This window comes from Helicoverpa armigera, chromosome 11 (genome assembly GCF_030705265.1).
Source record: "Helicoverpa armigera isolate CAAS_96S chromosome 11, ASM3070526v1, whole genome shotgun sequence".
NCBI lineage: Eukaryota > Metazoa > Arthropoda > Insecta > Lepidoptera > Noctuidae > Helicoverpa > Helicoverpa armigera.
In genome coordinates, this window is record NC_087130.1 from 8,544,575 (window position 1) to 8,567,924 (window position 23,350).

The following is a 23,350-nucleotide window of genomic DNA, read 5'->3' on the forward strand; positions in this document are numbered from 1 at the left end:
ATCACTTAACTAATATTGAATTTATCAAGTGTATCTTTGTAAATCAGGATCAAGTGATTATACATCTATTTAACTTTGCTGACATTATGAAAGAAAGCTATGCCAATATTGTATAATAATTAGCCCTTATTGATTACGTTCTGTACTAGTGCTGTAACTTAATGTTTATTATTATTTTGTTAATGTTTGTTTCCGTATTTATCTTTCAGTAAAGAAGAACAAACAGGATGTTCAGCTCCAAAGTACTGTTAATCATGTAATTAATGTAACAACATTTTATCCTTTTGCAGAAACTACTGATTACCCGTCATAAAACTATGCCGCATGTTTTTCCTGCATCAGATTTCTGCTGTACTTGTACTTGGTTGTTTTCAGAGTAATATATTTACCGTCTTACCACAAAAACTTTTAAACGTCAGTTTATGCCTTGTCTAAAAAAATGACAAATTATGACGTTGACATACGGTTCATTTTGCAGCCAAAATTTTATTAGACAAGTGTAAAACAGGGTTTAAAGTTTTTGTAGTAAGGCCCTTAATGTTTTGATGGAGTTTTACTGAAGATTCAGTTAATCAATTTACCTACATTGTTATCTCCAATTTTTATCATCGATCTAAAATTTCACCATGAGAAACTGCGATACGCAAACTCGATATATCGTGGCAATATATAGTATGTACCTTCCAAATATTCCGATAGTGAAAAAAATTCTTAATAAATTAACATTGACTATGGCCTCATGAATCACATTTTTATACGCCTACAAATTGGCATCCTCACGATTAGAAACGACCTACCCTAAATCGATAGATAACTATGATGTAAGCTAACTGTCTATACTAATATAATAAAGAGGACGTTTTCTGTTAGTTTGTGCCCTAAGGCTCCGAAACTGATGAACCATTTTGAAAAAAAATTTCACGGTTAGAAAGCTACACTCTGCCTGCGTGACACAGGCTATATTTTATCCCGGTACGGGCAGTAGTTCCCACAGGACTCGGAAACCACGGGAAAACGGCTAGTTAAAAATAAAAGTTTAGATTTCAGCACGTGCCTCACTACTCTTACGTATTACAATAACTTACGATTTACATTTGTAGGACATAATAAGATTTAAAACTAGATGAAGACAATAGTGTTTATTTTCATAGAAAACAAAGGATGTTTTCGCTATTTCTCATAGTTTCAATATCTAGTTTCTATTCGACTATTTAACAAGTATGTAATCATGATCCGTTTGAGAATATTCAACAGGAAAGTTTGTCTTATTGAGGGACAATATAACTGTGATAAAACTAAAACAGGAACTATCTGGATAACTTTGACAGTCAAGGAAGCAAATGATTCAGATAGATTGAACTACAAAAGTTCTGACTTTTTGATTAGCTAACAAGATAAAAAGAATGATCACACATATGACATCGTTAAAGAATGATATTATAGAAGTTTAACTGAATCATGCTATATGATATATTTTTATCAACCAATCAAGATCGTAACTTTTTTATTAGATCCCCAAAAACTGAAATTAATCCTAAAAAGGAAACCATCATTCTGAATATAAATTAGTAGATAACGTACAGACAGCAATTAATCAAGAGTTCTAAGAAAATTATATGTTTTTAAATGCAATTAATGCTCATGCGACCTAATAGGTACCTTATCCTAGCGTGGGCACGTTTCGTACGCTATGTAACGTTTCTTACAGTAAGTAAATATTTTCGATTTTAGTAATAATATTTCCTTAAAAGAAATATGGATAAAGTTACCTTTCGGCAATAGTGCCTCCACCTTTGTGCGGCATTTCGGCATGTGTGGCGCTCCGCTGCACACCACCGCCGACCCTGCAAATAAACAAACAAAAAAACATAAATAAACAAACAATTAAAACAAGTAATTGGGAAAAAGCTTAGATGAAGTAATAAGGAAGCTTCATCATCATCATCTTGCCCTTATTAAATAATAAGGAAGCTTATTGAGTTAATATAAACCTACTGGCAGATCTATGATATGAATGATATTTGGTGATTCTCAATTTATTCATCTGAGTTCCTATGCAGTTAAGCATTTACCTAACTATACATATTACGTCTATGTTTTCATTTATGAAATGAGGATTGTACGTAAAACTAAGCACATGACCATCAAAATATGAAAATGCAACTTGAATTAATAAGGCAGCACACTTATGAAAAACCATTCACAATTTCTTTAAACAACAAAAACTTTCTTCAGGTTTCTCTTCAGAAACAATGTCACATTACACAAATTATTTCCATAAAACACTCGTAAATTAGTAAAACAACTAATAAAATAAAATTACCTGGTCTGTTCAAACTTTTCTTTAAGAGATTTGAAATTGAAGAGTCTCTCTTCGAACGTTCGTACTGATAACATTTTGGCGGTTTACACAATAACTGTACACGTATTACAAGAAAATATTGAATCACAAGTCGTCACATATCTAAAGAAAAGTGTTTTATTTGATGTTATTGAAATTGTTGGACAATTGTACGTCTGTGATGGAAGGACGCTGTCGGACTGACAGACGGACAAACGACTGTACGATCGCGTTCGGAAACGTACCGATAACAATTATTTATTACATAGTGTCGACGTGACTATGTTATCCTCTTTGTATGTTATAGGTAAATGCGGTTAATTAATGATGGCAAAATTAACATGTGGAAAGTAGAATATTTTACGATAAATTAGATTTTATTTATTGCAAACTAGGGAATATCCAATAATCATGGGAAAAATCAGTGGAAAAAGGAATTATATTATCGGTTGATAGCGTTATCCACCTTTATAACAGGCACTTCGTAACTTAAACATGTTTTATTCTGTACGTAAAATAACACCGAACAGCTTAAACACAACTGTTTTAAGATAATAGCATTTATCACTGCAAGATTTTGATTGTTCAAAACAGCACTGATCACATGTATTACAAGATAATGCTCAAACACAATGAATCACTTAATATAAACAAGGATATGACTATTAGTAAAATATTATCAACACGACTGCTTGCAACGAAGAAAACTTACACAATGACAAGGACTATGTAAAGCAAAACAAAAGCATTCATAAATAAAAAGCGAATAGTAAGACAAAAAAAACTTTATAAAATATCGTATTGTCATGCGATCGTAAACTAAATATAAAGGCGGCCAATCAGTAGGTATCTATTGGATTGCATCGCCAATACCAAGTTTTGTGGCATCTCGATATTTTATTGCCATGAAACTCAAACAATTTAGTCTTTAAGCAACTTTTCTAACAAAAAAAGAAACGTAAATATAAATCTAGTCTGCAATACGAAGAAAAATTCTCAAAACTTGACGTTTTAAAGTCCTTTATCGTGCTTTTGTCTTCTGCAGATAAAAGAACTTAATACTCCATTAAAAATAATGAGTTTAGATTTCCAACTACAGACAAAAAAACGTTCAGTGAACTCACGCCACAAAGTCATTAGTACATTTTGTTGTACTTCGATAAAAACGAGTAAAAATCCCATCCATCACTTTCAAAAACAATTTATGAAAGAGCGAGTAAAAATTCAATATTTGCTCGAAACTATTATAAAATGCATAAAATATTACCTTAACTAAAAGCTGTGTGCAATTGAAAAACAAATCAACTGACTCAAAACAAGCCATTACGTTTTCATAATTATAAAGTGTTGCTTACGATTTCCCAGAGGTGAACTTATTTGCTGAAAGTTAATTAAAAAGTGGAGAACCAATCAGAGAACACTGAACATTAATGAAGTGTAATACAAACCGAATGTTTTGAAAACAAAAGGCTTTAGAAGCGTATGTTCGTGCGAGGCTGCCTTACGAGCGCGCCCTACGCGGTTCGTGGAGCGACTGGTGGGCGGGCGGCAGCTTTCAGCCTTCAGAGGCCTACGCTTTACTACTTGTGTTACTCGAATAAGGAATTGGTGAGAAATTATGCGATGAATAAAAATAAATCGTAAATTACCGTGAAAAAAAACTTTTCTCTTTTTTTAAATCTCGGAAAACTTTATTTTATGTTTGAGTCATGCAAACCAAAAATCTCGTCGTGTTTTCCACAAACAACGAAAATAGCAAAATAAAAAATGCATCACCGCAAAAATACAGTATATTTACCACCAATATAAAATATTCACCAATCCCTCTCGAACGGCTCGAACCTTTTTCACTACATAATACTTACTATTTTGATTTCGATTCGAGTTTCTCATAGTAAAGTTAAATGTAAATGCAACGTGTTCTCTTGAAGGTAACGTTAGCTAGAACCTGAGGCATCACGTTCACACAATTTGCATAAACACTTAATTGTAATTTTTAGTGCTTCAGTGAAGGAAGTATGGTGTATTGGAATACCTGTGTAGGTCTAATTAAATGGAGTCAGTAACCTGATAATATGGTAAGGGAAATGGTGTAGATTACTTAGGACTTAAAGAAAAAAACTGTCTTTGTTAGCTGTCTCGCCTTGTTGATAGAAGGGTTCATTAAGCTTTAAGCTCCTTTAACCATCCTTTCGTTAGTTAAGGGAAAACCCATGGGTGTCTGGACAAAATGGAATTTTGTATAGACTGTTTTAACTGTACTTGAATCTTTGACAAGATAAAGGGGAGAGGGGAAATATTTAATAACTCATTTGTCACTTCCAATTCTCCATTATAATTATAAAAAGCAGAAACATGCAAAGTGAGATGTATAAAAATTAAGGAGCTGATGAGTTCAATTTACATACAAAACATACATTTAATTGATATGCGATATGTTCTGAAAGCTTATGGTGGTAAAGGAAAAACCCAAGGAAATCAAATGCGAGCTTTCAGAAAGCATTGTATTTTTAACATGATAAATATAGTATTGCAAGTAAAAGCTTCAACGAAAGCTTATTCAAATTTAACCCTTAAATATTAAAAACTTTGTACGAACATAAATAATATATTTTACTAAAAGGAAGCCGCTTTGTTCCAGCTTTAAACTAACTGTCAATACTTCAGAACTATCGAAAGCCTTCGAGTACAGTGTGCAACACAGCGGTAACAACACGAACACCTAGCACAGAGGATATTAACAACGAAACTTTGTCTGCCGGGTGTACGGGCCTGACGCCATTGCTTGCTCATATAAACAAAGGGTTGGAGACGCTCATTAGCAGAATATAGTCACGTCACAATATATTATGGAAATTGTTTCAGTCTATTGTGATGTTGAAGGAACTTAAAGGCTGTGAGAGGAAAATTCAGACGATATTTGCCTTTTCATGGTCATGTTTATGTATGATTTATGTACATGTTTTGGCTGTTTTTGTACCTACGTTGTATGAAATGGTTTTCTTTATTTTTAATATAAATAAAAATCCAATGGATAGATGTGGGAAAGAATACTTTGTTTCCTACCTGTTTCCTAAAAATGTCCCTAACCTTTGATTTAATTTATTTATTCATATTTATATTATTTATGTATTTGCATTCCACAATGTATAAAGAAGGTGTTACAATTTGGCTTAGAGCTAGGTACAATTGTGTACCCTGTAGGGCACTGCAAAATAAAATAAAACTTACAACTTAGTTGTAAGTAAAAACATTCTTAGTCACTTAGCCGCAAAATTCATTCAATCCAAAATGCCAAACATACTAAGTAATTCATCATAGGCAAACAGCCTAAATGGTTTTCGCCCACCATAATAAATAACATAGGTAGGTGAGCTATCAATTTCCTGACGTGAATTTCCCATAGTCGGCGACGCAGTACGCACACAGACACAGAACGTTGCAGCCAGAGTGTATACACGAGGGACTCACGCACACACAAGCAGGGAGTGGAACATAGGGAATGGACATCGACTGTCGTGTTTTCCTTAGCTGCAGTTAGGTTCGATATACGATACGTTAGGTTAGAATAAATTAGGGGACAACTTTATGAGTTTCAGACTGTTAGTGAATGGTAGGAAAAAGATATAAATTGTACTAACGTCTTGTAGTGACTCATTCGCTGTAGAAGTTTTAGGATAGCTAGCTTTTCTTGCTATTTATGTTCACTACCAGTTGGGAAATGGAAAGAATAGAGGTTGATTAAATAAATGATATTCTGATAGAACTTTCCAGACAGACAGACCGCCGAATAGTACTCACTGTTACTATAAAAGGTTTAAGAGAGTCTAAACAACAGACTAATTGCATGAACCAATTATATGGTGCCCCTGAAGCAAGCTCCGCCCAAAACTCAGAGCTTTTAGAACTGCATTATGGTTTATGTGTGAGTGCAATACTGAGGGAAAGCCTCTCGTTGTTGAAATACTGCCTCCAAACGTCGGCTTTTCCGCAGTTTCGCAGAAAATGCGACGCTGAAGCCCCACCGGCATTTCGCTACTCAGCTATCGCTAGCGAATTTATGCTATGCCTTGCATTTTAACCGGCGGGTTTTATTGCGAAAATATTTTATAATAAAACGAAGGCATGTGCCGTATGTATTCGATTAATATTTTTGTTCAAAGGGCATGAAAAACCAATGGGAATGTAAAATTGGATCAGGCAGACCGAAAACACTCAATGTTGATCAATACAGATTCCATCAACGAGGGTCGCGACATATCCTGTAAAACCGTGAAACTACACGTAGTTTTAAAGTCGAAAATGGTGTGACAAGTTAATTCATTAAAACACGTCTCTGTAATTGAATCGAATCGCCGTTTGCGGGTGTCATCTCTGCAACTCGTAAATTAAATACAGAGCATACAAAACCAGTGTACCATGGGCTTACAGACCTTTAGTACCACCACTAGTTTTCTTAAAATAGCAGATCCAGTTAAATTGGTCAGAGGAAATGTTCTATATTGAACAGAAGCAAACTTAGCCAGTGTAAAAAGACCCGGACCTACGTGAATGTAGAAGTAAACTTTCTGTTACACTGCAGGCCAAGTAAAAGAGGTCGGTGGTTACGGTATGATGATAAATAGTGGTATAGAGATATTATGCGCGGTTGGTTAGTCATATTTGTCGTGTGCACTGCCATTAATAACAATTGAGACGTTCCTGTTGGCAGGACAGTGTATTTAGTGCACATTGAGTAGGTTGCGTAAGTGTTACTATATGTAGATACGATGAATCAATCAATATGAGGGGCATGATTTAATAAAATAAGCATTTTTAGACAATTGAGAATTGGTATCGACAATTGGGGCAGCTGTTATCACTTTCTATATAACATAAACATGTGCCACGTTCCATCATAGACGACTTATTGTTGAGAGACTTATGTAGTACAAAAGTACAGACTGTAAGTGTTTGTTTAGTTTTTCATTATACCATCACAACAGTCCAATAGAAATAATGTAACTAAAACATAAACACCCGAAAACACAATATTCACAACACCAAATTCAAAATATTGAATGTTTATAAATATTATTGGCACAATCAAATAAAACGCATTGACGCGCACTTAAAACCAATTAAACTGAACAATAGTTAATACAAAACAAACTCATAGATAAGGGTTTATCTGTTTTTAAAAGCGAGTAATTGTCCGAAATATTATTTGATATAGGAACTAGGTTATCTATGTATCACAGCGATTGCTACCAGTTGCTGTCAATTGGGAACTGAATTTATTCGAATTATTTGTACTGGCAACCGGTTGTAGTAGTAAGTTGGACAATATTGCCATAAGTTTCAGCTAATCTGTATTGAGCAATATGCCACTAACTAAATCTGTTAGAATTTAAAGACCAGAGTAACCATATGATAAAATATTGATTACAAGCTTACAAGCTTTGCTCGCTTTAACTTGCATTTTCAAAGTGAAAAGATGGTTATGCTTGTAAGTGCTACGTAAAAATGTGGTTTCAACATAAAACGATAATTAGAGGGCGCTTATTAACAATATTAACATAACATTTCTCCCTTTGAACTTTGTGTACTGAAATAATCTAATGTATATTTGCAATAATCACGCAACCAGTTGTCGAATATATTGCACAATAAAGTACCGAATTTATCGGCGTTAAATCGATAACCGTAACACAATGATATCATGCCATTATGTGATAAATAAACCTTATTATTAATCGATACGCTTTCCAAAGAAACTGTGATAAGAGAAATGCACTGTTAACGGTTTAATAAGAGTCAAACTTTGATAAAAAGATTTTATCGAAATCGCACGATAGCCTTGTTTTGGATGGATATTACAAAGACAACAAATACATTATTATGCATAATGAGACACATGCAGTGAATGCACGTGAGTATTGATTAGGTATCTTAATAACTTTCCACTGGAACATAATCCTACTGATAATACATATGCAAAACACCTATATTTTTACATAGTGTTTATTTCCTAAAATACCAAAATAACAACACGACATATACACGAAGGTGCATCAAATTAAGGGTAAGATAATTTACCCGTGGTTTATGGTACGGAAACTGCCGATATGTTGTTAGTTCTCCCCCAACCCAAGTGATTAACTGCCACAAAAATAACCCCATAAAAGACAGGGCTATAAATAGTAAATGCTTCAAAGACAGGGCTAGAAAATCCCGAAATTGTAAGATTGCAGCAATTTCTTTAGAAATAAGCAATCAAATAATGTATTATGCCATTTAATTTATTGTTTAGTGTGTACATAAATTTTAAAATAAATAAAATACTTGCAAGGTTAAGTTAACGACCAAAGACTGGGATAACTTGAATTCTAAACACATATACCTTGGCTGGATATACTAAGCCTCATGTATTACGCAAGCTATCATTAATTATGCCTTCATCTGCATATTGCACCGTCCACCTGTCCATAACCACCAATAGAATAATCCATCCAAATTAACATAAATCAAGCTAGCTTACTGCAAAGCCACCTAAAGCCAATCCTCTCTAATCCTACGAAACCATTGACAAAACACATATGAAAAGGTAAAATGGTGGAATTCAATAGAATCATGGAGAACAAAATGACTAGCGGAGGTGCTAACGGAAAATCGCCTAAGAAAATAGTGTGCCAAAAGCGGGTGAACGTTACTGTTTTCGCCCTTAGGGTCAATTCCCACTGAAAGAGCAGCGGCCGGCAGCGGCCGTAAGAGCACGGAAAATGTAAGAGCGCGGCGCGGTGCGGCGCCGCGCGGCCCGCCGCGCTCGCGCTCAATCCCTTGCAATTACGGCCGCTGCCGGCCGCTGCCGGCCGCTGCTCTTTCAGTGGGAATTGACCCTTACACGCCTTCTTTAGACAAAACCATTTTTTGTAATACCAATTTTTTTACAGATTTATCAAAGAACACGAACGCATCGTCAATTCACTCGTAACTGATCGTTTAGGTCATGCCCAGTGTACGAATGTGACCTAAAAGAAGGCGCCTGACCTACCAACATTGTGGCATCTCCGCTCATCTTTCCTTACTCCGTGAATAAAACACAGTCAGTTCGCTCAGTTTGTGCTGATATTTCTAACAAAGGCGTCGAGATGAAAGGACCACCATGTAACAAGTTACAAAGCATTGTTATCTCTACCAACTAGCCAGATCTATATTAAGTTGGCGTGATGGGGGTGACTCGGCTTTCAGTTCTGAAGTTCTGATGTTCTGATGTTTGACAAGCGGATGGGACGCGTCGGGGTGGAAATGTCGGAAAGTTTTCGGCTTATGTAGCTGTGTACTGACAGCTGATGGGATTATTTTTAGGATCGTTTTGAGATTTTGTGTTTGTGATGCGTAAATAAGAGTAGTCATGGTTGATTTAACATAATTTTTAGACATTGAAGAACTTTATTTTGAATAATTCACGTTACTCAGCAAGTTCAAATCGTTTTATTTTAACGAAAAACACTTAAAGTCAAGAAAGTGCTGAGATGAAAACTGATTTCGAAAAAATCGTATTATCTTAACTAGATTTCACCAGTAACCACTCGTGGCCCGTGGAAACTACTTCACGCATGTGGATAAAAAGTGTAACATATAACCATTCATGATAAATGCAATCTAATACAGATTTTTACTTTTCAAATCAAACAATCAACCAAATCATTAGTATAAATCTGTGCCATCGTGGGGTTGTAACTACCAATTCATTAATACCTCTACTTCCTTCCACATGTCAATACACTATATACTGAACATTAGTATAGTAAGTACATATACAAATTCGATACACAAACATCGATTCAGTTAGAAACGTCTCCTGAATATGGAAATGAAGTGAACACGACGCAGGAAACGGAAGGAGTCGAGTCCCCGTTGACACTGTATGACGTTACTTGTATTTATGTTGTAGCGATAGGCATGGAAATGTTAGTTGCTATACTTAATAGATGTACATGTATAGTACATAGCTAGATGGTAGTACCAGACAGTAGTCATGTTTCCTAATATCGTTTTCTGGTTACTACGTGATTTATTTCGTATTTATTGTTTATATGTTGTCATGTCATGTAATCTCTTTTGGTGGTCTAATGATACTTGAAGTTAAGTAAGTAGGTAAATAAGGAAAATCGATGTATCTAAGCAGCTTACTGTTTGATAAAAAGATCCTATACACACATTTGAAAGCAAAAAATTAAGCTCTGAAATTACACTGTTATTTTTTCAACCTCATAGTTTGGGGAAACAGTTTACAAAATGCGATTTATCTATCAATTCCCTGCAAGATATTAAAAAGTATCTACGCCATTTGCAAGAGTACTATATATGTATTATATATAGCAGAGTTTTCTAGAGAGAGTTTTCTAGCATCACGATGCACAACGCCGGTTCAGCACAATATAATTACTGGGCATGTTAGCGCCTCGCCTGCCCGACCCAATGATTTAGAAACGTGCAATATATCCTGAGAGCTATGGTTACGAACACGTGTTTAAATTCACGGTGCTTACACAGCTTTTTTATGTAGATAGGTAGACTGTTGAGGATGTAGTAAGAACTTTAAAGTAGGAGGCTTAACTAATTAAACTTTAAAAGCTTGACGATTATATAGAACTGCACCAGACTTGTTGATGAAGCTAATCCCTGAATTTTATTACGGATCATTGGCAATGATAAAGCTCAAAGTCTTTAACTCGTATGCCGCTCCTTATCAAGGCATAATTTGGTTAAAAACTACATTTCATTCAAATCAACATTTAAGGACTTGTCTCAAATATTTCTCCGCTACCAAGTTAAATATAGCAAGGCGGATACAACTTTTAACTTGCACAAGTTGATAGACATAAAAGTTGTTTAACCAAATACATAAAATCAATTAATGCCTTATTCCTTGCAGTGGGAGTGCTATCTGAGCTACCTACGACCGTAATTATATCGATTATATGCCATTTATATGGAAGCTCGAGCAATCTTGATAAATCAGTTGATACCTATCGATTCTTAATTCAGACTATCAGATTTTATGCATTTTAGATTTTTATCAGTATCGTTTTTGTGTAATTAATACCTTCCCGGTACCCTTCACGTGACCTCCGTGTAGGTCCTCTAAAATGTTATGATACACAGGTAGGGTTTTCCGTAGACATTGAAAAAATGAAGCTTACAAATTGGACAAAAAAAAAAACAATTCCATCTTTGCTATGCATTTTGATGACGCAGAAATCCCTTCGCTCATGCTACTTAAATCAAACGAAACGGCCAAAAAAGTGACAAAACATTTTATTTCGCAAAATAATAAGACGCGGGAAAACACCGAGCTCCGCTGAATATCCACCCTTCGTACCCCCCACCCCGTCTAGACTAAGGGGTAGTGAAAATCTTAAAAGCCCGCCGTCCTTTGTACGCTGCGAGCGAAAAATATGAACTTTATGAGACGGCCTTCGTCACAAAAGCCTTGTTTTGATTACAAAAGTAAAACAATAGAATAACGGGACTAGGGACTTGGTTACACTATGCTATTTGTTATTTACTTCGCTCAGAGTAGTGAGAGACAAATTACTATACAGATGTTATGAGACTCGGCTAAGTCTAAACAATTATTTTTACTTGATTTAAGCATAACACTGCTTATATTGAAATAGAACAATATTCTAACCTACCAACACAATACGCCATAATGGTTGGCTATGTATTAATAACACTACAACATTCTCACACAAAGGGAGATAATATCAACAAGCATAACAATGCCGTATTCAGTTATGTTTCGTCTCGTTAGTGCAAATTACGCGTAGGATTGGCAGACGATGCGCAAGAGTGTATAATGACGCGCCTGACTGTGAACGAACGGTTGATTAGGAAGCGAGAGTTTTTGCTATAACACTTTTGGTAGGCGCTCGCGTAATATTCGCATCATAGATATACCATTATGGATTAACGCTCAATCCTTCTGCGTGAGAGGAGGTCAATGCCCAGCAGTGGGACTGAAAGTGGATGGTGATAATGAAATTTTTATTAGAGAAGGTAAAAGGGTAACATTTTATTGTCTTTCAAATGCTTTGTTAAATAAACAAAGGTCTTAAAAAATACGACATCTCAGCTAAACAATATAATGAAGACATAAACACTGAAACTGACTGCATCATTATCATACGACCGCTAACAACTGCGTTGCATCCACACACGGGTGTAAAATACAGCGTCTTCTACGTGAGTCGCTTACAAATGTTCTTCAGAATAGCATGAATGCACTTCAGGACCATGATTAAGACATTCGTCTCGTCGTCGCCTTGAGAAAATTCAATATTAAAAACCTTCAGAATCCGTGGTACCGACCCCATATAACGCTTACGTACCTAGAAGTATGTAGACAGATATATGAACGCAGACTATTTGAAAACGTTGCGAGTTAGTGGTTCTTTTTGAGTAATTACTAAAGGATGTCTAGGGATGTTAAAAAGATGAATGGGGTGAGCTCGGTTATAGCTAGTTGGTTGTGAAATTTCCTTTAGAACGAAGAATTTCATTGCGAATTTCTTGCAGTGCGTTTATATTTGTAGGCTCCTTTAATGAATGTTTGCGTTAAGGAGTTAAACGAACCCTGATTACAACTTCATGAAGCATCTCAGTGCATGATTGATGATGATTACTGCTCTCCAGAAATACATCTGTCTTCTCTGTGCGAATTTAATACGCATTGAACGCTTCATTAAGAATATTTTACGTCGTCTTATTTCATTTAAATAATAGTACAATTGCTTGAACTTATAATTAAACAAGTTATTTGCGGTTACAAAAGAATGTTCGTCATTTATCCTCGGTAAAAAATCGTCACTATTTTAATAACGAAGGTATACCTATGTTCAAACTAGCACGTACACATAAAATAAATTCAATAACTGGTGCGTAACATGTGTCATACGGGTTAAACCCTACTAATGACAGCTGACGGGTTGAATAGAGTTACGATTCTGACAAACTACCTCCCAAAACAAACACGGCAGTTTTCACGTTAAAATATGCAATAGCAAAACTAAAATGCATAAACATCTATGTAGTACAGTCAACTTCAGGTCAGTGGTAACAGTTTTATAGGAAAATCGTACTTATTACTATTGAGTTAAGGTGCATGACAGTTACCACTGATGTGCGGTCTACCGTACATGCGATATATTAAGCTATTTTAACTTGGTGACGGAGGTTAGATATTTTATGATGTATTCTAAAGGTTAGGTCCATTGAATATGCAAATTAAACCCACCTCGATTACCTACCTAGGGCTAGTTGCATCATCAGGCTTTAAGGTACTCGTTAAGAAGGAAGATATTTGAAGGACGAGTTCTTGTGTTTTCTTAAACTATTTAAGTATCGTATTGATTTAACTACCAAAAATGTTAATATTATTCTCTTACAAAAATGCTACATATCATACACGTTATGATCCACCTCACAGCGTCCCACAATATGCATTCCTGAACCGAAAATTCACAAGCATTTAGGCGATTATTTAAGCACAAACTAGTCTGATAACACATAAGCATGTGTCACACGGATAAGTTGATTTCCCGCGCACCGGACCGGAACCGTACGCCCGGTTGCACAACCGCACTCTGCTGCAAGATTACATTTTGCACTATCTATGCATACCAGGTTGTTCAGAAGGCACACTATCATACATATCTACACTAATATTATGAAGAGTTATTGTTTGTAACGGATAATCTTAAAAACGACTACCGATTTTAAAAATTTTTTCGCCATTTTAAAGCTACATTATTTGCGAGTAACTTAGGCATTATTTTATTCCGATACGGATAGCAGTTCCCACGGGACGCGGGTGAAACTAGGTGGAGCAGCTGTGGTCAATAGTCATTGGTCTTCGTAAAAGTTCTAGTAACACTCACAACCCCAACCTACTCCTGCCACTGGCATTGGTCTCTTAAACACCCTCAAGTGAGTTAAATAAACACACTAATACATGATATAGACCATATCTTCGCACTTATATTGTTTAGCATTATTGGAAAATTCGTGGCCGTATCACAAAACAAACAGTGTGAACCTTCTGTATTTTTCATTGTATATAATGCGCTGGAATTTTCACGTAAATATCTGAGTTTAGTGGTCAGGTAAGCTTTATTAAAAGCTCGTTAATTAAAGCATGTTTTGCATAATAAATTTGTATTATGGGTGCCGCATTGCGATAGCTTGATAGGTATACGTCCATAATTTGACTTTTATATAGCTAGGCAAGGATTTTGTGCAGCATAACTTTATAAGTCTATAAAATAACATTGAAAGTTAACGAGTAACATCGACTTTTTCTGCAATTTGCTAATAAAAGTCTTTGACTTTCTTGCTCCAGCGGACGTGCCATTCAAGTAGTTAAGCCAATCTTGGGTTTTATGAAGCTGACTCTCAATAAAGCTACGTAAACAATTTTCTTTTATCTCCGCACTGAGTTACAACAAACGAGCTTCGGGATAATAAATCCTCGTGAAAAGCGACATAGGAAAACGAATTGTATCGCGCACACACACACACACACATACATGTACAGCTGTCTGTCCGGACGCTATGAGATAAAACTCCGCCACGCCGGATGAGCAGGGCCAACGAAATTATATGCAACCATTAAAACAACACGGTTACACTAAAGTACTTCACTACAATCATGTAATAGTACACATACACGTAACATTATGTTGTGGACAGGAAAATTAGGGATGCACAGAGATTACACGGTTTTTACACTGCGCAGACTGCGATGGTTTTTACCGGTAAGATAAGCAAGTTTTTGCATGGGTATCTTTATCTAGAATTGTTTATATTTGGTTCATAGTTGTAACTACTGAGCATTTTGAGTTTCAAACCTTCCACTAGATCAAATAAAACGTAAAATAAGTATTGTAACAAAATCACAACCCCTTTCTAGATTTTATGGAAGCAACTGTGCCGCAAGATAGATTTGATTACGATCTATGTATTATTCAAGCACAAATATCAGGTTTCCTTATCACTGAACTAAATTGATTCCTAAAATAAACTTTTGCAAACATTGCATCAGTTTTTGGTATGTTAGTTTTTGCACAATGAAACCTGATAATATGGTAATTACAGGATATTTAGTGCGTGCGTGTTGAGGAAATGGTGCGGTTTTTTCATCCTGTCTAGATCGTAACGTGTGTACCTAAAGGGGAAAGGCATAGCCAGCCATATGTCGCAACTACTGCCCTTTACATAGCTAAGAAATGTAAGTTGATATAAGTCAAGTATTATGAAACTGTAGAAAACTTTATTTTTAAATAATGTGACTGCAATAATTACTACTTTAATCGCATCGCATCGGGGGAGGCCTATGTTCAGCAGTGGACGTCCTATGGCTGAGATGATGATGATGATGATAATCGCATTTGCTTTTTAGCGTAGATAATCCTTCACGGATTAGAAAATATCTTACTAAGCCGAGAAATTACTTATTACACACAAAAAGGTGAAAGCCCTTCACCAGCCCACAAACTATTGAAGCAAGAAATATTTTCACAGAAGTATAATAAATCGACAATTAATGGGTGCAGACGAGAAATCTTATAAAATTGATTTTCAATGAGCCACAACCCAATCACGTTCCAAAGAAAACTAATCAAAGGTATTTTATCAGTCACTACACTAATATATTTGATCGTAATCAGATATTAATGAAGGCTTCACTGAGGTTTAACGAATAATAAATAAAAGGCGGCTATCAATTAAAATAGATTCATTCCGTTTTATGAGGTTGTGTAAAACAGGAATGGTAAGGTTTGTAACCCTCCAATGTCTATTGGACAATGGCTGAGTAGGCAGTTAACATTAATCACACAGTAAGTCCGACATAACAGAAAACTATGAAAAAATATAAAATAGTACGTAAAAACGTAATAAATATTGGTCATCAACGACTACTAAATGAAGACAGTTCTTGCACCGAGCAAGCCGTCTTAAAGGCAAACGAGTAAATTATCATAGGCATGTATGCCGTATGTAAATGCAGAGCGTGACGTAACGATACACGTTTCGGGTCCACGAACCGGTTCGTAAACAAACCAGCTAATAGCCAAACTAATGTATGGACCTATTAAGTTAATTTAACTCAAAACGTTCGACGATTGCTTTTTGTTATTTGGACCGAATATCGTCCCTCGAGGAACTCCATAAACTAACTTCGTTAACGCCAATGTTTTTAGTCATTAGACTGGCAATAATTATGGAAACGCCATTCGTGTAAATAAATATTTCTTATTCGAACTTCATTACGATTTGCTCGGCGTTCAGACTACTTGAGAATAAAAAAACTACTTAGTTCGTGATCACGAACGCTGCAGACTGGAGACGTCGGGAAAGAAAAATATAAATTCATTTTAATAAACTTCTTCTTAATAAAACTCTTGATATTCTGCCTAGCGAAAAAGTTTTACTTAGTATTCCACTATTAGGGCGAATTTATGAATGCTTTTGCGTTAGTTTACACTGTTAAGTGAAGCTGATGGAATGATTTGATTAAAAAAGTATTTCGTTTGTACTGTACCTGTGGTCGGAGGGACAAGTGAGTGCCGCCATGCCAATGGATACGTACCTGCAACAAAAACAGCAGAACATAAGTACTGGAACATCGCACGCGCATTAATTATAACATCGTATGAATTACCTTCCGTATTCCGCATTCGAAATGGTTTGATGCGTGAGATATTTTAATTAAGTAAATGATACGCAAAATGTGAGTCCTCATAATTAAGTGTATTTTGTGATTTATATGTTTCAGTTGATCATTTTAATTCCAAAAGCAACAGTCAAACACACAATCTAATCTACGTCATCGATTGGTTTTATGTATTTGTTGTTGAACTTATCGGAAATCCTTGCAGATATGGTTTGTGGTTTTTGTTATATAAGGAACAACACATTGTTACATTGCCCACATTCCTTCCATTAGTATCATCAAAACAGGAAAACTACGGTTTACTTATGATACCCTTGTTTAAATTAACACGGAATTAATTAATTAGTGTAACGCAGATAATCATAAAGTAATCAATATATTTTTTTACAAAATTGCAATTTCAATGCTACGTGTAAATGTTATCCTAATATAAATATAAAATTAAAGGAGAAAGGAAGAACTTCATAGATGTCAATAGCTAGAGAGACACAAAACAAAAACAACTGCCGACCAGTAAACACAGAACCTGCTCAAACGAAAATAAACACCACCACTATCATAGACGCCCAGCTTTAAAAAAAAAGGTGCAATTTTTCACCGCACCAGAAGCGTCTAGCTGTCAACAAAGGCGGCATTTCCCGTTGCATAGCTCAGGCTTCAGCGAAGCCAAACAGTGATGCTTGCAACTGAGCGAGTAAACTACACCCATGAGAGACGCTGACTAATGATACGACTGCAAGTGTGTAATTTCAGTAAGGAGAAAATGTTGGGAATACGGTAGCTGTGTAGGTAGACGATGTAATCTTAGATTTGACCGGTCATGCAGGTGTAGTGGTTAGATCATTGCATGAGAAAAAGTGGGTTCTGTAAATTCCATCTCTATTTACAATTCGTTAGCTTTTTATGGTGACATATTTAAATTCGAGGCGAATACCGTGTATAGGGTATTGATGTGAATAATAGGCGTGTGATAGAAGACGTTTAATAACGTAATCCCTAATATTGTGGTTGCAGCCATAGTAGTAGGTATTTCATTGCTGATTTCTCAGTACATCATTCGATGTTTATCCTCATACTGTTCGCAACTAGATACATAGTATAAATAACAATCGACCTTATTGCTTAGCGAGATCATTCCTAATACCGTATTGACCTTACTCGGGCAATCTCCGTAGGAAGTCACGCAGAAATTGTTGGCGCTCATTGTTTATCTTAGTCTAGAATGAAATTAGTAGCATTTTATTTCTAGGAACGTGTATAATGTATTGAGACTTAGACGACATTCTGCTTTGAAGGGCAAGCTGGGCAACTTTCAAAACGCACGATAAATAGTAAATATGACTATCATTTAATCTTTAAGTCTTTGTTTGACCAGCTATCGTCATTTCTACTAAACACTTTGTGACCTTGATAGCATTAACTACCATCCTTAGATTTATCTATAAATACGTCAGTTGGTATCACAATTAATAAATGGAGGGTCCTTATAATACAGGAGGCCCCAGGTGTCTTTAAACAAAAGACTTTTATTCTATCATCCTTATCATTGTTTAAAAGGTTAAGATCCACTAGCCTTGATGGATAAAATCTTTTGAAACGCAAAAACTTATGAAGCAATTTATAAACGTCAATTTCATTCTCAAAGTTTAGTTCGAAATATTAGTTAGAGGCACGGCTTTTTGCTTGATCATGGTCAAATAAATTATGGTTTTGGATTCAATAACCAATTGCTGTTTTGCGGTTTACAAATAAACAAGTGTTCGAAAACTGGCCTATCAAATTACAATGACAAAAACTAACTACTTATCTAACTTGCTAACGTAACATTTGTTTTAGTATATTGTTTTCTTTAGGTATATATTTTTCTGTTTAATAGACAACCGTTGGTAACTGGAAACTCGCTTTTATACAGAAATATAACGTACAAACGATATCAATTACATCATTTAATCATTCATTGCTCAACCCCCGTAGGTGATAGCGTGATAATATATAGCCTATGTGTTGAACCGGCCCCCAGGTAATAGTCATACAAAATTTGATTTAAATCCATGCAGTACTTTTTGAGTTTATCCGGGACAAACATACAGACAAACAGATAAACAGACATACAGACAAAAATTCTAAAAACTACATATTTGGGTTCAGAATCGATTATGGATCACCCCCCAAGGATTCTTTAAAAAAAATATTCAATGTACAGTTTTGACTTTCCTATCATTTTATTATATGTATAGATAACAACATACTCGTACGGAGTATTTTTTTATTTAAGGAAAATTTTACAGCTACGTAGGTGTTTCATAACCACAATAAATACGCGACTATTGTTTTTACGCAGGTGCAAGTCAAGTTAGTGAAGTTTATCGTAAACACAAGGACTATTGTGCCAACTGATGCAGAGATAAACTATTGATCGTTGCATCTGAGTCGTCATAAACATTATGCATCGGGCAACGTAATACGATTCGTAATTAGTTCATCAGCCGTCTGGTGGTTGTGGCCGACGGCGATTTCCGTGAGCGGTCGACCGCACGGACCCGGTACGATTCCGATCATTTTCCGGCCATTTTCCCATAGCCGTAAGCGGACCGTGCACCATACTACCGCAAAGTAGATTAGCCGGCCTCCCGATTGCCTATCAACGCAGCAACCGATGGAAAATTGAGTTCATGTTTCGGCTAATTGACGCTGACAATTGTGTCATTTTGGAAAGCGACAGTCGAACTGAAGGTAATAATTTGAATAACTGAATAATCAATTGAGGAATCGGAACCGAACAGCAGTTTAAGCTGATGCAATTAAGGAAACTGTTCATTTGATTTGCCGAAGAGCCCAAAATATTTAACTAACTATTGAATTCTCGTTAAAATCCTATGCGAATCGTGATTGTTATCTTGGGAATCCAGTTTGGCCTCGTCAAATTACGTTGATCATTAGTGGAGCTAAACGGGCTTGTCCATAGCGAGTTGGGCATAAATAAGAGAATCCATTTGCCTCCTATGGTACATAAGGTATGATGCACAGAGCACTATTAATCTGCCGATAAGTATTGAGTGCGCGGCCTTGAATCGCTGCAACTGCAACTAACGATGCCGACATGACGTATTACTGAAGCCTGTTATAACATTGTGTCGAAGCTATAACGAACATATTGAATCATAGATTAAATAAGGTGACTTTTAAGTTTTTCTATGAATTAAATATACTATTTAGGTTTAAATTAGAAAAATTAAATCGTGGAATGAAAGTGTATGTGTCGATCAAAGGAATTGAATTACCATGCCCATTTTTCTAATTCTCCAAAGGATACTTCAGCCTCATGAACCGCATTAGTAATTATGGACAATAAATATTTACAACATTTAATTACCGATCCCTTTCAAAAGCCTAAGATTTTATGTCATGTTTTGAAACCAGTCAATATAAAGTTAGGTTCAACGTATGAACCATTGCATAATGTCTGCTAGCCCTTCGCTAAAAGCACTTAGTACTCATAACAACAACATAGCGTGTCCTTAATTGTCTCATTGATTGAGAAGTTGCGTCATCCATCGAATGGTCAATGGTCCATTAAATATTTATTTGTAAGAGAACCGATAACATCTATTACTTGAACAGGTGGTAAGTAAACGTCGCCCACTCACGATCACGAGTAATATAGCATTATCTAATATGCATAATAAGCAATGGAAACTAGGCCTCCGCCTGTCAGGTTTCTACTAACTTCAACAGTGGGTTTAAAACATTCCTCGTCAAACAGAAATGATTTATCTCATGTTTTACATAATTAAGAAATTAAACATAATCAACTCTCTATTTACGTAGGCAGTTAAGATAAACTTATTATTATATATTATTATTTCACACACTGTACATTTATTCAATCAATTACTGTGCATAACTCTTTGGAGGGGTCCAATTAAAATACTGCAAGATAGATTAGGAGACAGATTACGCACGCTTTCACTGTAGAAAACCTACATTCTTGTGATCATATAGTTAGTAACAAAATGCGAATATGAACCTAGTTATAGGTAAAGGTTTAGGTTGCGTAATGAACACCTGTCTTGCGCCTACACAGTTTCATAACTCACCTTTCAACTATTAGCAATTCTATGAGGCACCTACGGGACCTAAATGAACAGATGTCTTAATAGGCGATAAATGTTGAACGGCCCTAGGTACTAGGTACAAGTTGTGGGTACTTGACGACTGGTTGCGAAATCCGTTTGGAATAAACTTAGATTGTCGCAGCCTCGCCGTGCCTCACGAGTCGGGGGCGTCCGTGGTTTATGATATTATCTAACACGAATGTTGGTTTTAGTTTGTTTGGGTATTGAGAGACAAATCACAGAAAACTCGAGTTTCTGAAATGAATTACTATTTTGGGAACTTTTATGACACGTTAAAATCAATTAACATCATCCTTTAGCAAGTTATACGAGTAACCAAGTTCTAACTAAAACAACTACGCAATTGAAATTATTATCTCCGCAACACCACCAAAGCGCTGTGAAAACACACAACACTGAACCAAAGTAATTAATTATGTTCACTTTTCAAAGCCTCGCCAGATAAGGAAATCGCGCATACACAGATAGAAAACTCCGTAGTCAACGGTCGATGACCCCCGAGCTAGGCTATCAATTCCCCTGCAAGCAGGTGCCAGGACCCCTGCTGATTACCCTCACACACGGCTCTACATCATCTGTTAACAGGAGTTCCATATTTATGGCCAAGCTATCTGTAAACCATTAATTTATCGTTGCAAATACCCTGTTAAAATGAAGCTGCTATTAATTTACGATTGCTAACGAGATTTCTACTTAAATGTTTAAGCGTGGTAGAGCTACTATTTTCAACTAAATAAATATTTAATGCGTAATTACGCATGCAAAGTTTGATTGTGTACATATTTTTATCGGAACGACGGATGTTGATTTTGTCATAGGAAGATCCTATCGGATATACCAATCCGTGTTATTAGTTACAAAATGTACATAGCTACTTATATTTATCAAACATCCCCTTAAACAGTTATTCATTGTCGTTATCATAATTAGCATACGATTGCTTGATAAGTTGTGAAGCCTGTTATCTTTGAGTGCTTAATCTTTAATTTTGCGAATTGCAACAACAATAGTGAGTCAGCGTTGTAAATGTTCGTATTTTCCTTGGCGAGTACCGGTTCAAGAAGAAAGAAACTAAAGTTCCCCTGATTATGAATCATCGTTGAGACACAAAATAAGAAACTATTAACAGAAGGTCTTGTTTTAATTAGATCAAGTAGCAAAAACAACCTTCACCTTAATGAAATTGATGAGAAAGATAAACTGTGATATGATAGCTAACGCGCTCTAAATGATAACTTGCTTGCATTGTATTGAATGGCTTACTTCAATCAAACGTCAGTAAAAAATATCATCAAATTAGACTGAAGAATAAACCATCATGAACGTCCTATTCGTCCTTGACATACCAGCGACCAAAAATATATTTCTTGATTACATATATACAAAGTGAACTTTCTGCATCTGTCCACTTCATGTCAAGTTGATCACATCAGCTGATTATGACTTAACACTGAGAGAATGGTCAAGTGCGAGTGTATCACGTCGTGACCTTTCTGTCAATGCCACATTCTAGATAGCATTATACCTTTGTGATTCGTTATTAGAGTCAGTTAGCATCAGTAGTACCGTACATTAGCTTTTAACCTTTAAGATGTAAAGAGAAAGTTGTAGGATTAGATTATTGAGATGGCAAAGATTGATTTAAGTCTACATATTTAACTCTTCATTTAATGAAATGAATAATTAAGTCATACCTAGTCGTAAGTCATTGCTACGTTATTAATAAATAACCAAAACATGTCCATATAAGAAAAATGCCAAATCTAGCTTGCACCAAATTTTTTCTCTGAGCGTAGTGACTGCTGTGAACTAAAACCGGGTAAGTGCATTTAAACGTATATCACTGTTTGGTTGTAAGTTAACCCGTTAGTAGCACTGTGGTACATCCGCCACCCACAGTGGGGACCTGTTACTTAACCAATCAGGCACGACAACCTGCCAGTTGCGGTAGGGTTAGCGATTGTGTTCTACGACTTGCATATATTTACTTAAGGTGCTTCTACACGGTGCAAGTAGTTAGCATTTTAAAAACGTGCGGGTCTACCGACTCGCGCATGTGTCAAAATAAAATAGCCCGTGTGCTCTTGTCACTTTCATTTGTCACTTGCGGATGTAAACTTGCTCCAGTCCAGGTACATGCACCGTGTAGAC

At 35.8% G+C, this 23,350-nt stretch overlaps 1 protein-coding gene across 1 annotated transcript in view; it reads right to left on the reverse strand.

The window, feature by feature from the left end:
* The window catches only part of LOC110381148 (supervillin), a 190,337-nt gene that overhangs the window by 27,428 nt on the left and 139,559 nt on the right, over nucleotides 1-23,350 (reverse strand). Inside the window, exon 13 of the mRNA XM_064036849.1 lies at nucleotides 1,770-1,844. Coding sequence (XP_063892919.1) covers nucleotides 1,770-1,844 — 75 coding nt within the window. The remainder of the gene's footprint in view (nucleotides 1-1,769; nucleotides 1,845-23,350) is intronic.